The sequence below is a fragment of the Danio rerio genome, chromosome 14 (genome assembly GCF_049306965.1).
Source record: "Danio rerio strain Tuebingen ecotype United States chromosome 14, GRCz12tu, whole genome shotgun sequence".
Classification (NCBI taxonomy): domain Eukaryota; kingdom Metazoa; phylum Chordata; class Actinopteri; order Cypriniformes; family Danionidae; genus Danio; species Danio rerio.
This window is the reverse complement of record NC_133189.1, coordinates 29,760,968-29,778,383: the sequence shown is the minus strand read 5'-3', so window position 1 is coordinate 29,778,383 and position 17,416 is coordinate 29,760,968. Positions and strand designations below refer to the sequence as shown.

The 17,416-nt window shown below is 35.1% G+C and overlaps 1 protein-coding gene and 1 long non-coding RNA gene across 13 annotated transcripts in view; one reads left to right on the top strand and one right to left on the bottom strand.

The window, feature by feature from the left end:
• The first annotated feature begins 96 nt into the window (after positions 1 to 96).
• LOC141377523 (uncharacterized) lies at positions 97 to 2,461 on the top strand. Its single transcript, XR_012389765.1, has 3 exons — positions 97 to 949; positions 1,064 to 1,297; positions 2,214 to 2,461. It is a non-coding gene; the product is annotated as an uncharacterized lncRNA (long non-coding RNA).
• shtn3 (shootin 3) overlaps positions 2,462 to 17,416 on the bottom strand; it is a 50,157-nt gene continuing 35,202 nt past the window's right edge. For 9 of the 12 annotated variants that reach the window (XM_073921838.1, XM_073921844.1, XM_073921839.1 and 6 more), the window contains 8 exons: positions 14,306 to 14,459; positions 14,020 to 14,179; positions 13,836 to 13,906; positions 13,604 to 13,707; positions 9,923 to 10,009; positions 9,547 to 9,667; positions 8,912 to 9,188; positions 2,462 to 6,584 (listed from right to left, as the gene is read on the bottom strand). In XM_073921838.1, coding sequence (XP_073777939.1) covers positions 6,440 to 6,584; positions 8,912 to 9,188; positions 9,547 to 9,667; positions 9,923 to 10,009; positions 13,604 to 13,707; positions 13,836 to 13,906; positions 14,020 to 14,179; positions 14,306 to 14,459 — 1,119 coding nt within the window. In that variant the 3' untranslated portion in view covers positions 2,462 to 6,439. Of the gene's footprint in view, positions 6,585 to 8,911; positions 9,189 to 9,546; positions 9,668 to 9,922; positions 10,010 to 10,870; positions 10,886 to 13,589; positions 13,708 to 13,835; positions 13,907 to 14,019; positions 14,180 to 14,305; positions 14,460 to 17,416 lie in introns of all 12 variants that reach the window. The other 3 variants (XM_680120.8, XM_068213339.2, XR_012389760.1) reach the window with 2 other exon arrangements.

Below are 17,416 nucleotides of genomic sequence, written 5' to 3'. Positions count from 1 at the left end.
TAACACGAATTAGTATTTTGCAATGAATAACCAAAAAAAAGTTCAATCCAAAAGCATTGTGCATGAGGGCAAATAAAAAACAAATATATGATCAGCAGTTTCACTAGGGATACAAATCTTAAATTTAAAATGATGATATAAAATGAAAAAAAAATCACAAAAGTAAACATTATGAGATAAACAGTTAACAGTGAAGAAATTTTATTATTTTTTTTTGTAAAAATTGCTATTAGGTTAAAAAAATGACAAAATATGAAAATGTGCTAATTTGTTATGAATGTGATAAATAAGTTGAAATGATGGGGTAAACATTGTGAGATGAAAATCCTAAATCAAATAATGGTCAATTAAGAGAAGGTCAAAATTATATTATATCTCATAAAAATGAAACAAAAGGTTTGTATTATGCCAAAAGTTCATATAAGTGTGAAGTACAATCATAGGTCTACCAAATCTAAGTAAACTAGGCTAGGCTATAGGCAAAAAGCTTTGAAAACATTGAGATAAATAAAAATGTCAAAACTGTCAAATGTCAAAATCATGGAATATGAGCTATATATAATTTAAGCCAAAAGCCTCATTTATAAATCAGATCATTTAAACTTCAGTCAGTGGCCTACTGTGTTTTATGTTGTTTGTTAAATTGTCTTCTCGTGTAATGGAAGAACTCAAAGTCAGGTCACTGTGGTAGGCTACTTTGGATGGTTGTAGGAACTTTAGAAAGTCAGGAGTAGCTACATATAAAAATAAAGTTTATTTTCTGTGTACTTTGTGTAAGTAGTTTTGTCATCAGTGTTTTTGGTAAAGAGGACATCAGTTCGCGGGCAGAGTCCATGGTCAATCCACGTACAGCGCTGACTCCCACTGACCACACGGCGGAGCTCCATCCTCCTAATAATATCCAGTGCACTTCGGTGAGGGAGAAGTCGAAGTGGATGAGGTTGTGGAGGTTGGCTTCTTTCGTCTATTTATCTCCAATAAATATTTTACAAATACAGATGGATGACTTTTCAAACTTCAATGAAGTGTCATACTTGTTAGAATGCTGTTCATTATTTATCAGGGGTCACCACATCAGAATGAACCACCAACTTATCCAGCATAGCCTATGTTTTACACAGTGGATGTCCTCCCAGCTGCAATCCAGTACTGGAAAACACCCATACACTTTTGTATTCACACACTACATATACAACGGCCATACAAACCTGTACCGCATGTCTGGACTGTGGGGGAAACTGGAGCACCCGGAAGAAACCCACGTCAACACAGGGAGAACAGGCACCTCAAGTGACAAGTGAGTCTATGATTATATTTTGACCATGGAACAAACAAATGTCATCAGTTTCTCATTGCAGAAATCTGATCATCATAAAGCCATTATTTAGTGAGATTACGCTGTATTCTCCTTTTCCTCTCTGCTGGTGCACATGCAGGTTCTGTTTCCCACAAGCAGATCTAGTTGCATTACCTGCTAATGTCCTCATGTATACTTCAGTGCGCTCTTTGTAATGTTTTGCACTCTTTTGTTTTTACCGCACAATGTTAAATTGAACCAATGCCCCTTTTACTATACAAACTACTGAGAGATTCCAGAAAAAAAATAATTAATGAAAATATTGAGCACAATTTTATGGAGCCAGATCTGTCTCAAAAATAATATGTTAACTAAATAAGACTCATGCATGCACAGCACAATTCAATTTTACAAAATTCAGTTTGTAAATTCAAAACACAATTCATAAATACAACACACAATTTGAAAAATAACAAGTAAGAATTATAAATATTTTCATTAAATTAACTGCATGTTTATTTTTGTCAATCGTGCTTTAAATTTATGAATTGGATTTGTGTATTTATTAATCGTGGTTTGAATTTACGAATTGGATTTGTGCATTTTTGAATCGTGTTTTGAATTACGACTTGGATTTGTGTATTTATTAATTGTGTTTTGAATTTACAAATTTGATTTATTTATTTTTTAATTGCATTTTGAATTTACGAATGGTATTTGTGCATTTTTGAATCGTGTTTTGAATCTACGAATTGGATTTGTGTCTTTACGATTTGTGTTTTGAACTTGCAAATTAAATTGCAGAAATGTGACTTGTGTTGTGGATGTCATTCATTCATTCATTCATTCATTCATTCATTCATTCATTCATTCATTCATTTTCTTTAATTGAATTTTTTTTTTCTTCATTAACCAGGGGTTACCTCAGCGGAATGAACCTCCAACTTATCCAGCACCTGTTTTATGCAGCGGATGCCCTTCCAGCCGCAACCCAACACTGGGAAAGTGTTGTGGATGCATGAATTATATTTTGTAAATGTATTGTTTTTGAGATTGATCTGGCTCCATACAATTTACATACAAAATTTGTCTATTGTAAGTGTAACTGTGGTGCTGATATTCATTCAAAAACTATAAATAAAAAGAGGTATAGGGAGGACAGTCTGTATTTCGTCATAAGTTTATTCAGTTTAAAAGGTATATTGAAGAGGGAGAATTCAGTCAATTCAAATAAAAACAGGTACACTCAGTTTAACCTTCAAAACACACTCATTTTCAAAACCACAAGTCAGATCAATCGCCTCAATCACAAAGTTCTTATACAAAATCAAGCCAACACTCCAATAAGGCTGAAAAGGAAGAAGTGGTGCAAACAGTAAGGCCAAAACACATTCCAGAGGTGGTGGGAAATTAAGGAGCAATGTAAAGCAGTCTCCTACATAAAAAAGATCACGTCAATGTGAATTATAAGAATCTTTAGTGACGACAGTGTGAAAACAAGAATATGTAATAAAACAACTCAGCGTTTCTGACTCTACTAGATACAAAATTGCAATCATAAATAATTCAGAATTTGCAATCCAACATTGGGCCATGTCAAATATTATTGCAGTTGTCCAATAGCAAGATGTCAGACCGCCCGGCTAATAAATAGTATATTTGAAGAACGTTTTGCTTATGTTCCCATTAAGGTCTAAAAACTTGACTTCTGAGAGTGTTTGCACTTTTAGTTTGGTTCTCTTAGTTTGCTTGATCCGCTTCAGTGTAGCAAATATATAAAATGCTGAGTTGTTTCAAGCAAACTGTGGCTAAAATATGGACAAGTCCAATCACGGGGTTAAAAATGTAAGTTAATTCGTTCATTCATTTGTTTTCCTTTGGCTTAGTCCATTATTTATCAGGGGTTGCCACAGTGGAATTGATTGGCAACTGTATGTTTTACAGAAACCCTTCCAATTGCAACACAGTACTGGAAAACACCCATACACTCTCACATTCACACACTATGGCCAATTTAGTTAATCCAATTGACTTATAGCATGTCTTTAGACTGTGTGGGAAACCGGAGCACCTGGAAGAAACCCACGCTAACACAGGAAGAACATGCAAACTCCACACAGAAACGCCCAGTGGTCCACCCGGGACTCGAACCAGCAAGCTTCTTGCTGTGAGGTGACAATGCTAAACACTTAGCCACCTTGCCACCCAAAAAAGTGTAAGGTATAATAATAAAAATGAAAAGAAAAATAATAAATAATAATTTTTTGGATTTGCCTAGGTTTGACCAAAGTTTCGGTTGAAACAACTCAGTGTACATTTGGTATTAATTCACTTAATGTTCATACTAAGTGCATTAAAAACATACCTACAATGTTCCAAATGTCATATTTTTTCAAATTGAACATGTTTTTTTGTTATAGAAATGTTAGAAAAACCATTTAGGGAACAATCTGTTATTTGTAATTTTGCAAACACTCTGGGAAAATGTTGAATGAACATCCAACTAAAAACCTTCCATGAATGATGTACAAATAACATTTATTTTGTGCTAGCAATAATAAAGACCTAGAGTGCATCCGAAATCGCATATTTTCCTAATGTCTAGTGTGCAAAAAAAAAAAAAAAAAAAAACATTAAGTGAGCCAAGTACATCTGAATTCTATAAATATTCTAAGAAAATGTATGAATGCAACTGATGCAGATGGTTATAATAACAACAAGGAGGATGTAGTATATCTAAATTATATTCAAACTTCTCATATTTATACAATATAAAACATACTTTTCTAACAGTCACAATAAATTATGTTTAAAGTACGTTAATATTCAGTGTATAATAAAGTACGCTGAATATTAATTACAGTACCTAAACGAGCAGTATGCGATTTCGGATGCAGTACTAATAACTTTTAACTAACATTCTAATAACATTACTAGATGTTTGTTTATATCTGTCTATCCACAACATCAGCCAACGTTCTGAGAATGTTCCCTTTTAGCTGAGCAATAAGCACTGGACAACTGAAATGGCCAGAACCCAACTGTCTCATAAATATATTAACCACATCATACTTGATCCACTTAGAATCACAAGGCAAATATTTGCAGTAATTAAAGGCAGCCTGATCCTGCACGATATTACAATTCGCAGATGATATTGCATTGGAACAGCTCAGAGTTAGTGAGCAGATCAAATCAAGATGCAACTGTCAACCAAAGCCAAACTTTCGTACAGTGCATTCATGCAGTGCAAAACGAGTGGAAGACATCGGTGTGTAGCCCTCCGTGATTTGATGGTATTCATTTTCCTAATGTCTAGGATGTACGATTACAGATCCCCAAGAGGTCAGTGGGTCTTGAGAGGTAGACAGAACAGACCACCACAGTTCCTCTGTGAGGTAAGAATCGCTTGCATGGCTTATAATTGCATCCCTTGATTAATTTGGATAGTCTAGTCCTCACTTTTTTTTTGTTCTATAACAGCAAAGGTGCCATGATGTGCAGTGCAGTGATTCATTAGGGATTGTTTTGCTGCTTTGCATTGACTGTGAAGTATATTCTGTACTACCAGCAACATCTGCCATTGGTCAAATCGGAATCTTTATGTAAATAAAATAGTGTTGTTATTGCCAATGTGAGAGCAATTTTTCATAAAACATAAACAAAATGAGATCTTTCAAATCTTAAATTGTGTATATCATTGTTTCAAATGAACAGAGATAATGTGAAGGCTATTACTGCAAAGAATGCTTTTCTTATACTTAGATTTGTTGTCTTGTTTCTAGTCCAAATATCTAAACATTTTTAAATCAAGAAGCTTTCGCTAGACAAGCAAAACATGTTGAGCTCTATTTTAACGATCTAGGTGCAAAGTCTAAAGAGCATGCAGCAAAAGCATTAAGAGTGTTTGAAATCCACTTTTGCTATTTTAAGGATGGAAAAATATGATTTGCGCCCCGACACATGGTCTAACAAAGTTGTGCTTATTCTCTTAATGAATTATGGGTGCGTTTTGAGCATAATGTGCATTAAACCAATCAGAGTCTCATCTCCCATTCCCTTTAAGAGTCAGTTGCATCACGCCATGGTGCATTTGCTATTTATAAGGCGGACTATGTAAGTAAAAAAACTGAACGTTTCAACCCCAAGAAAACCATTAAACAGACCATCTATGTGAAGATAAAGAACGAACCTCCTCCATTTGGCCTCTTTACTTTCTCTTTACTTTACTTTCACTCTTTACTTTACTCCTTTACTTTCTTGGATAAAGAAATGGTGGAAACTCACTCTACAGAAGACATCCATTAGCCTATATATTCAATTTCATTTGTTAAGCGCAAAGATTTGTTTTCAAAGTATTTCTAATCTCAGTTCTTATTTCCAGCAAACGAATAAATAAACAATAATAACGAAGTGTTCTCAAAAAACTGAGTTAAATCCAAATATACTTCCCATTGCCCCATAAGGTGATGCATATATTACTAATAATATTCTAATAATGCTAATTATCATGAATAAACTGAAAAAAGCAAAAAACTTGATTATTTTCCTTATCCCATTGGAAGATTGTTAAGCTTCTTTTAAGGAAAAACTCACCTAATGTTGGCATATTATTTCTTAAAGCAAAACAATATTTTTTGCTTGTCTAGAAAATGCCTAATAATTATTTTTTTTTTTAGATATTTGGACTAGAAGCAAGATGAAAAATCTAAGTAAAGCATTTTTTGCAGTAAATGGATTGTTTTCTACCAATATTGTTCAGAGTAAACGCTGTTGCTAGTGGCACAGAAATAATCTATAATATTTAAAATGTCTTTGTTTGCATTCTTTTGAAAATACAACGATGAATCTAATAGCAACTATTGTGCTGGATTATTCTGAAGTGTATGACAGATGTCCCTAACATCTAAACAACCTGTGTTTATTGGTTAAAGGCAGATACAGTATTGTACAGTGAAAGGAAAAATGTGTTGCCTGGTAAGATGTTTTTTTCTTTTCAACTGTGATCAAGCTGCAAATGATGAAATGATCTTTCTATATTCATTTACAATATGAGAAGTTGGTTTTAAATTTGAAATGAACAAATGTAGAAAGCATGGTTTTGTGCAAATAATGCAGCTGTCCTTGCAGCGCCACTTGCCGTTAACACTCGGCGTCTGTGCTACTGTTTGCTGCATTGGGGCTTTGTGCAGACGAGCTGATGGTGGTTTGCAGGTCTCCGTGTGCAACTGAATGGCCAATCCCATTAGGCCCCGTCCACTTTTCAGGATCACCATCTTGACCTTCACTGATGAAATATAAGAAAAATGTATTACAAAATTTGTCTGGTTGTATATATCGCTTAGAGTAGACTTATAAGATATTGCTTTTTCTCTTTAAAGGGGACTTATTATGCAAAAATCACTTTTATAAGGGGTTTAAACAGTTGTGTGGAAACTGTACAAATATATTCAGCCTCTAATGGTAAAAATAAAATTATTTCACTTGATAAAAAGAGTCTGCAGAAACAACTGACATTCTCCCTTTTTATGTGTCATCAAAGGGGGAAAACCTCGCCTATAAGTGATGATTTCTTCTTCATTAGCATTAACAGCTTGAGTGAGAAGCAGCCCATCAATAGAGTTTTCATAAATATAATGTCAGCGATTAAGAGGATTATAAATGTGGTGTTTTAGGATGCACAAAGGAACATTGTAGTCTCCATAGACTGCCTTCTTCTGAGACATTTCTTTTGATATTTTTCAGTTTTTTACAGAGATAACATTAGTCCTGTTTTGAATCTGCTGCTATGCTGATGCATAGGTGTTTGTAGCTCCGCCCTCTTTTGAAAAGAGCACACTCTCATTTAAATTTAAAGCAACAGTCAACAAAATGGCACAATGTCTGAAAGGGGGGAATGTTAAAGTGTTATGATATATCTGTTAGCTTTTCTTTAAACTTCAGAACTAAAACAAAGAAATAATGTTTATAAACTAATTCTAAAAGATCTGAATTTAAACAAACAGGTTTAGAAATGTTTTCAAAATGACCTGCGTTTACACATTCAAAATGTTGATACATATGCCACGTAATTGCCATTGGTATTTGCCAGTATATGTAACGAAGGCCTGCTAGAGAAGTGCTATGCAGGTAAACTTCACTCCTCTGATCCCAAGAGATGCTCTAGAGCAGGGGTTCCCAAACCTTTCAGCCCGCGACCCCAAAAATAATCATATCAGTGGCTCGCGACCCCCATTTTTTAAGGTGGTTGTACTGTAAATATGTAAATGTTGCAGACACAACTATAGGCAAATATAAACATGAGCTTACTGACAACACAAAAATGCAACAGTCTATTAGCCATATAATGTTTTTTAAAGTCATTTATGGATTTAATTACATTTTGCTTTTAAAATTAAAGGCTGATGGCTGATTGTTATTTTTATGTTGTTGTTTCTTTAATGCAACTATTAACTATATTCTGTCGATTATGAATAAAATATGGTAATTCTAATAGTTTAATAAAATTTATTTGAGTTTTGGATATCACCAAGCGACCCCTTGTCATTGTCCCGTGACCCCCTAGGGGGTCCCGACCCTCACTTTGAGAACCACTGCTCTAGAGGCCTTTAGCCTCCTTGTTAGAGTAACCGACCCCCATGCAAAGAATTGCTGGTTAGATCCCAGCTCAGACCAGGTTGGGTGCAGTAGGACTGTTGAGTTACATATACATGCCATTGTTTTGTGTTTGTTCATGCTTGCCTTTAATCAACACCTCTCTAAACACGTATCATGTGCGGAAAATAAATGTATATAATCTAGTTCCAAATTAACAATGAGCTACATATGATTAAAACGTAATATTCTTAGTTTTTTAATTATATCATTTCAATCGAAACTGTAACAACCCAGCTATGAGGGACATTAAACCTTTGTTTTCATGAGCACGGACTGAGTCAAATTGATGCAAATGCTAAAGGCATGGTCTCAACAACCCTCCTTTGCCTTTGGGTGATACTTTTAAGCTGATCAAGTAGCAGGACTGCACTACTTCATTTGCACGCTTTGTTTTCATGCTACTAATATGCTGATGAGATCAGGGAAGAAATCAAGGGATCAGATGAGAAATTTACCCTACTTACAACAACACTTCATTTACATGCTTTTGTTTCCTCCTAAAACATATTACAGTCTCATTTTAGACTTGTGAAAAACTTTCAGACTCCAGTAGGCTCTTGCAGACTCGCTGACTTCTTGAAAATGCTGTATGACTGCAGAGTAACCAACCCGTCTCAATAAAGGAATTCTTCAGCGAGTTCAAGTCTCCTGGACTGGGTTCTCTCTTCATTTTATTTTATTTTTAACACATGCAAGTGGATGACGTCATTGTTTTCATAGACTCTCGTGTTCAGGTGTTTACACCAACACAACAATTGTTCTTTTTAAAAACTTGCACAATGTAACCCATTTTCAGATTCATGCAATTTCAGTCAAAAAATTATGTTTTAATATAAACTAAAAGGCACAATGTATTAAAAGTTTAACATTTTGGCTCAAAACGTTATGTAAACGATCCTTCAACGTATTTATTGTGTGACTGGGCTATAGAACTGAGCTGTGAGAGTGTAACCTTACCCCGAACAGCACCCGTTGGTGATCGGCTCAATGGGCTCTTTCTCTGTGAGGGATCTGCAGTCACTGTCTGTCTGAGCGGCTCCTTTGGACTCCATGCCAGAATCTGAGCTCTGTTGCACCACTGCTGGCTCTCGACCCGAGTCTGAGCTAGTTCTTGATCCTCGTTCACTGCCAGACAGAGAGCTGCTGCTTGGTCCTTCTGTGTCTTTGCCAGAGTCAGAACTGTGTCGGCCGTTTAGACTGTTCGAGGAGGAGACTTTACTCAGCTGCCCATTATCTACACAGCAACAGATGAGAGATTTTCAAAATGATAAAAAAATTAATAGATTAAAAAAGATTTGAACAGTAGACTTCCAAAAAAGACTGTACATTTACATAAAACATTTTCAGACATTTACAGATTCAACGACTCTCTGGATTCAGTTTTGTTTTAAATGCATTTATCTAGGGTTGAAGCTTTTATTTAATGTGATTTGTTAGTGAATGTCAGTATAATGCCATCATTTCTTAGGTTCTATACTTTATTTTTCATTCCTTTTTCATTTCCCTTTTTCCACACACTTCCTGTTACAATAGCAAATAAAGATTTTTAAACTCTTTTGTGTGTTCTTGAAAGATAGCGATTATTGCCTTGCCTTCTGCGCCAGTATCACAGGCCTGTTTGCGTCTCCTCCTCAGAATTACTTCCAGTTCACTGTCCTTTTTAACATGAGCTACTTCCTGGAAGCCACGGCTAGGACTCTTCTTCACTGTCTCCTAATGGTTCAGACAGAACAGAATATGATGTTCATTAATGTTTCATTGCTTTGTTTTGGCATCCTAGTATTTCTAAGAGAATGCATACTAGTATAGTATACTGTGCATTTTTTGTGCAGCTGATACTGAGCACTGTATCAATTATTACATGACTGTATTGTATACAAACAGATAGTGGACCAGTCTGTGGATCAGTGGATGACCCTGTAATAAAACTAAACTGAATGGCATGCAGCTGATAATAAGAAATCCCACCAGAATGCCTTTCAGCTCCTCCATTGCACTTTCCTGGTGCTTCTCTTCCACTGCTGCAGCTGCGGCTGCTGTCACAGGGCTTGGCAGCTGTTGATCAGAAACAGAAACATGTTTCCCTTATATGATGAAATCCCAAGATATTTCTCAAATAACATTTCATGATATAATAACTGTTTTTATTGACATTAACTAAAACCATTTAAAAAATGTTGGTATCTAAAATCAAGCTGAAAATATAATGATAAAAAAACAAAGATAAACAATGAAGATGTTTAAAAAAACAATAGTAAAAAAAAATCAACTAAATAATGAAATAAAAGTTGTAGCAAAAATATTAACACTATAAATAATTAAATATAATAGAAAAAACCTTCATTAACCTAATTTGTTAACCTAAAACAGTTATATTAAAAAACAGTATAAAAATAAAAATAAAACAATAAAATAATAAAAATATATTCAAAATAATTGTATAAACGATGGTGAAACAGATCACCAAAATATTACTTGCAGTACAAATCATCAAAAAACAACTTTGAAAATGACTTAAAACCAGCAAACATTTTCTATGGACAATGCCTAAAAGACAAAAAAAAAAAAAAAAAAACAATAAGCCTGTGTAATGGTTAGCAGACAATCTCTAAAGTCAGGACTGTATTGATCTGCTATACTGTACAGCCCCCCTGAGCCTAAAGAAAATCTTGATTGCTTTGCCCATCAATAACTTAAACAACATGGATCCCCCATCAGCCTATAGTGTAGAAGTCTATACACAAAATACTTTAATGACTCGACCCTTCCTGAGTGAAAATGAACCATTTCTGCAAGGTCTTTATATTGACTTAAATTCTGCTGAGGTGTAAAAGGATTTCCTTTGATTGGAATGAAGGAACATGAGCAGTTTAACGCTGATGTTATACACTGAACGTTATTTGCGATTTCACATACCTTTGTGCCAAATCTCTGCAGCAGATGATGGTAAAGAGAAAACACAAAAGACCTTCATTCAGTGCAAAACTAACATTTAAATGAAGGGTGATATAAGGGATTTTGAATGGTGCATGTTTGCTAGTGTCAGAGGACCAGGTCTGAGTATTTCTGAAATTGCTGTTCTACTGGGACTTTCATGCACAACCAATACATTCTCACTCCTGACTCGTCACATATTGACACTCAGTCAAACCCTTCTTGTTCCTTTTTGATGCTTCTGATGCTAGGGGTAAACCTCTATCATGATTTCACAACACAGGGTCCTCCGTTTCTTTAAATGAGTAACCTTCGGCGTTGATATGCTGATGCGAAAGACATTGGCAGTTTTATTGTTATAATTAATTTACATAATAGAGAACATTTTTGCCATTATTAAGATGTGAGTTTACTGAGAAGTAAACAGTAAAACGGTTTTATTTATATTTCACTTTTTATGAACATAATCTAGCTTCTAGCGCTTAACCTAACTATAAGTCAATATAAAACAGAGTATATCAATCAGATACAACTACATTTACATTTTATTCAAAAGATATTAAGTTATTTCTGGGAGAATGGGTTCTATGCACAGCTAGAGTTTAAAAACCAACGATAAACTTCCGGTGAAAGCTTACACTGTAAAAAATACAGGGTTTCACACAATTCATTCATGTTGTCCCAAAACAAATTGATTAAGTTAACTTAACAAATTTATGTGCGTTGAACATAAAAAAATTAAGTTGTCCCAATGAAAATGAAGTTTTGTTGTGTTGTTTGAATTGTGTTGTTTCAGCTCATTTTAATTAAGTAGATTGAACAAGCAAAAAACTAAATATTTATTTTTTGAGTGTAAAGTGACTATTTTCAACTTCACAAGGTTGTTTTTACAGCATCGATGTTGCAATGTAATTACAATCCATTCAGTTAAATAGACTTGACCATTCATTTTGTTGTTCAAGCGTAAAACAAGATGAAAGATCGTTGTAACCTCTAGCACCGTCAGTAGCAATAGCCTAGCGCAGATATTCCATTGAAAATACTGGAGTAAAATAGACTGTCATATTTTAATGACATGGCAGGGGGAAAATGGAATTTGATACAGTGCTTCTAGTCCGATTTAAGACCTACTTCATACCGTATATCTGACAGACAGGGAAGATCACTGATTTTAAAAGAAATCAGATCTTAAACGCTACAATTTTGTAATGGAAAGACAGTTCACTGGAAGCCTCTGGACTGCCTGGCTGAAAATTAAAAGTCTGTGTGCATTTAGACCATTGACATGAACACCGTCTCCATGTGCCATACAGGGATGCGTTTCCCAAATAACGATGTAACTAGTGGCTGAACTATCATAGTATGATGCATCGTTTGGGAAAAGAACGATGTAGTGACGAGTGTTTCCCAAAACCGCAGTTTCTCTGTTGCAGATCCATCGTTTGAACCATGTTAATTATTACGTAAAACTAATGTTTGCGTTTCAGATATTACAGAGAACGATACATATTGTATTCTAAAACATAAAATCACTTACAAAAGCTAACACGATTCTAAAATCATATATTAATCACTTAAATAAATAAATAACAAGGCTATTTATTAAGAAATAAAATCTAATATTTATTATTTATTAGGAAATGAAAAAAAGTCCTACTTTAATAATAATATTAATAATGATGATGATGATTGTTATTATTATTATTATTATTATTATTAAGTAGGATATTGTTTATTTATTTATTTTATTTTTATAAAAGTCTACTTTTACAATTTGACACATGCAAACCACTGCAGAAATGTTCTAACAGACAGGCCAATGTCATATACAGTACATATACTTAATAAATAATAAATTTAAAGCATTAACGTATGCTGTGTTTTTTGTTTTCACAAGCTTTGGAGACATAACATAAATTCCGCTTTTAAATAATAGGTCACCTATAGTTTTCCTATAGTTTATAGAGTCACTTTGTAAGAAGCACAATTGTAAACATGAAGATCGCTAAATCTGAAGCGTAACTTTGAAAGAAAATGACACTTAAAAGTTATGACTTTAATGCTTTTTTTTACATAATTCCAAGTTTAAATGTTAGAATGTTCTAAATAAATAGGGCATAGGGGAATAACTGGGAAAAAAACACAGCCAGGAACTATTTTTTTAAACTACAGCTCCAGAGGGGTAGTTGCAAACATACAAGTTTGCGACACAGTTTGCGAATGTTCGTTGGAACGATGGATTTGGGAAACGTTAAATCAACAAACTATGTTTGTAACGATGTAACTTGCGACCTTAGTTGGCTAACGATGGTTTTCGAAAACGCACGCCAGCTCAGATGTTGTCTGTCACAAATTTAAATATTGCCACTGGAAAAATAACATCTCACATGATCTTCTGTGGTCAAACACTATTGGACAATGCTAATGTGCTATTGGCATATAGTGACAGAGAACATTTTTACAATGTCTTTACTTCCTTTTCTGCAATTTGAACATCTCCGGACCATTACTATCTACAGACGATGAGGGAGCTCTCACATTTAAATACTCTAAAACATCTTAATTTGTGTTCCGAACAAGAGTGAAGGTCTTAGGAGATACAACATGAGGTTGAGTAATTAATAGCAGAATTGTTATTAACTAACCTTTTAGGAACGTGCTCAACATCACTTAAAGTTAACAAGTAAACTCAGAATTTTGCGTTTCACAACTCACCTTAGTGTCCTGACTCTTCACAGGCCTGAGAACAACCCCATGTTTAATTCTTTCCATCATTTCATTGACAGCTTTCACTTTGACATCATCCACAGCTTCATTTACTGCATCGGGGGGGGGGGGGGGGGGGGGGGGGGGGGAATAAAAAAACGTTGTGTTTGTCAGGGAGCCAATAATAGGGCAACAGCATAAAAATACACTGTTCTGTCTGTAGGCAATAGGGGACAATCACCTGGGGCCTGCTCTAGTTTTGGAGTTCCTTTACCTCCCTTGGAAGACTTCCTCATAATCGCAATGAGAGAGCTGCCATAATGAAAGAGATGTAATTAGATGTTTACAGCTGGCATAAAGAATGACATTCTTCTTAATGAGTGAATCTGACTGCTTGGCGTCAGTGCAGTAAAATGGGGCGTTACCTGAGGGGGTTGCAGCGGGATGGAGGAGGCGGGGGAGGTGGAGGAGGAGGGGGTGGGGGAGGTGGAGGAGGTTGGGGAGGTGGGGCCGGGGGCGGAGCAGTCCCGGGGGAGGGACCTGATGCTGAGTCAGAGCTTGTCCTTGCCTCCTGCAGATCTTTAACTGTGACAAACCACAAAAGGATGCCAGGATATTACTCTTAGGTGGATCGCTGTAGGTTATATTTTAATTCTCTGTTGTAGATGTTTAAGTATCTGGTTCTTATATAAAAAAAATCCTTAGTTTTACCTTTCTCTTCCAAAATAGTGTTTTTCTTTTCTTCCTCTTGTAGTCGTCCCTCTGTCTCTTTCTTCTCTTCATCTAATATTTCCAGTTGTCTCTGCAGTTGAACCAGCTGCTTACGTAAAGCACATTGTTCCAGTTCGGTCTCTAGAGCCTTTACCTGTAAAAAATGCAAATATGGTGTGCTCAAATCATGTCGGAAAGAACATTCCTATGAGTTGCATTTAAATGTTGCTTCAAGGTATCATATTGGTTTCTCTTTTTTCCAGGATTTCAAAGTTGTGAAAGAGTCACTAGCTGAGTTTCAATCACCCTGTTTAATGCACATTTTGAAGTATCGTATGAGAAAAACACTGGACTTTTGTGAAAAATGGTTAAACACCAATGATGAAAATGCATTTGCTGAATAAACTGATGAAAGTGAACATTACACCAACATGACTAATCAGCCTCTCCATTATGTTTGTCTTGTTTATTGTTGGTTAACAATATTACAGCCACCTTAACAACTTCATGGATATGCATCTTATTTACATTTGGGATTTTTACCTTTTTTTTTACTTTGAAAAGATTAATTTCATGTTTGCTTCACATGGCTACCCAGCAGGCACTGGACATCAACATGGTGTCAGATGTGTACCCCAATGTTGTGGGACGTTGCATTTTGTTTAGAAATAAAAATCAGGCTAACGTCAGAATTGAACGTCAGGCCGATGTCAATGTCCAGCGCTACACACTGCATTTTAGTTACTTTCCAACATCAAACCTAATAACAACAAAATAATAATGTCTGAAGGATGTTACAGCTTGATGTTGTATGCATGTTACCACTATGATTATCATATTTTGGTTGACATTCCTGATGAATAAATGTCAGTATTTGACATCAATATGACGGTGGATTAAGATGTTAGCTCTGGATTTTGGTCACTTTCCAACACAACCTAAAAACCACAACATATCATTGTCATTTTATGTCATCATTGGATGTCAAAATAACATTGTCATTAGACGCTGCCATCCTTAATCTAACCAATATTAAAATCTTAAGATGTTGTGTGCCTAATGGGTAGTCACAAAACTTGGCAAGTTAATGTAGCCTCTGTGTAAATGTTTTCCAGTATGTTAAACTATTTTTGTTATATTTGCTGTAAAAAAAACCAAATCAATGTAACATTTATTTGACCTTTCATGGTTTTAAAGTTTTTAATTAAATTTTTTATAGAAAGCACACATTGTGTTGAAAATATAATAAATCTGCATTAAGTTTTAAATAGATTTAGAGAAATTATGGTTTGGATATTTTTCAGAACACTAGAATATGGAAACATCTCTCAAATTCATTAATTTCCCTTTGGCTAAGTCTCTTTATTAATCAGGGATCGCCACAGCGGATTGAACAGCCAACTTAAGCAGGATATGCTTTACACAGTAAATGCCTGCAACCCGTACACCCATACACTCTCACATTTACACACACTACAGCCAATTTAGTTCATCCAATTCACCTATAACGCATGTCTTTGGACTGTGAGGGGAAGCCGGAGCACCCGGAGGAAACACACGCCAACACAGGGAAAACATGCAAACCCCACACAGAATTGTCAACTGACCCAGCCGGGACTCAAACCAGCGACCTTCTTGCTGTGAGGCAACAGTGCTAACCACTGAGCCACCGTGCCACCCCAACTATCAAATCACACAAAGTGATGTTCTAGCTCATTTTTGTTTTTCTACAATGAAAATTTCTAAAGATTCCCAAATCACAATACAATCTTTAAGAAGCAGAATTATATGTGACATAAGTCTTGTTTTCTGTCAAACTGATCAAAATTTGGTGAATTTATAAATAAAACAAGAAGGCTATACATGCCAATAGGCTCATAAATTTTATAAGTAATTTTCCATACCCAACTGACATATATTTATTATTTTTAAAGCAGAAAAGAACACCTAGAGAACATTCTTTATTATTCATTATGCAGTTTTTGTACCCACCCAAGTGATTTAAACACAAGCAATGTCATAATGATGACTTTCCAACCCATAAATATGAAGTTCCCAGGAGTATCCGATTAATCCAACATGGACAACCATAAACAACTTTTTATAAATGACTTGTTAAGACAGAAATCTACTTTTACTCAAACAAAACCCAAATGGCTGCAACAAAGTTGTCCTGACATTGGTTCAGAAATGGATCATATTTACAGTCTGACTTGTAAACAAGGCTTGGCTAGCATGGTCTATTGATTACGTGACGTTTTTGGATTTGAATTGTAGGTCAGACTCTATATTGACTGATGAAACATCAAACCTACCAATTCACAAACACTAGATCCCATTTGCCACCAAAAGCAGTAAAGTAAACCTGCAGTTGCAATTTTTCCATTGCATTTTTATCACCTCTAAGTGATTCCGTGCTTGTCCAATATGCTCAGATTGCAGGTGCAAAAAGTATCTGGAGATCTGGAAGTTCATCTACTATACTGAAGGAATCCTCAGATCATGACAGTTCCAGATGTCTCTTGTGGTGCTTTGAGATTTGTGTTGGTTTAATATAGTTGTGGTTTTGTTGATAGCCAACCAATCACATATGTTTGTTATTTAATGTGGTTTGTAAAGTATCACACTCTACTGCTGAGACTACAGATGTAGAAAACAGGAACCACAAGAGATCCTGGTGAAAATACTGTATCGTATTACCATGAGACCATATGCGTGAATTGAAAAATGAATGAGTGCAGTTTAGTCAACAGAAACTGTGCTGCATTACTACACTACCTGACAAAAGTCTTGTCACCATTTCAAGTTTTAAGAACAACAAATAATAACTTGACTTCTAGTTGATCATTTGGTATCATAAGTGGCTTAAATGAAAGGCAAATGCCTCTAGATTAAGCTTATTTTACCAAAATGAAATATGATCTTGTCTTGATTTTTAATTATGTTATTAGGACACTAAGGTTTAAATTTGCTTAGACAAAAGTCTTGTCTACATTATAGAATATGAAGTCATGGTGCAATGGAAAAATAATTAATATTGTGTATGACTCCCATGAGCTTGGAGGACTGCATCCAAACAGCTCTGCAGTGACTCAAATAACTTATTAATAA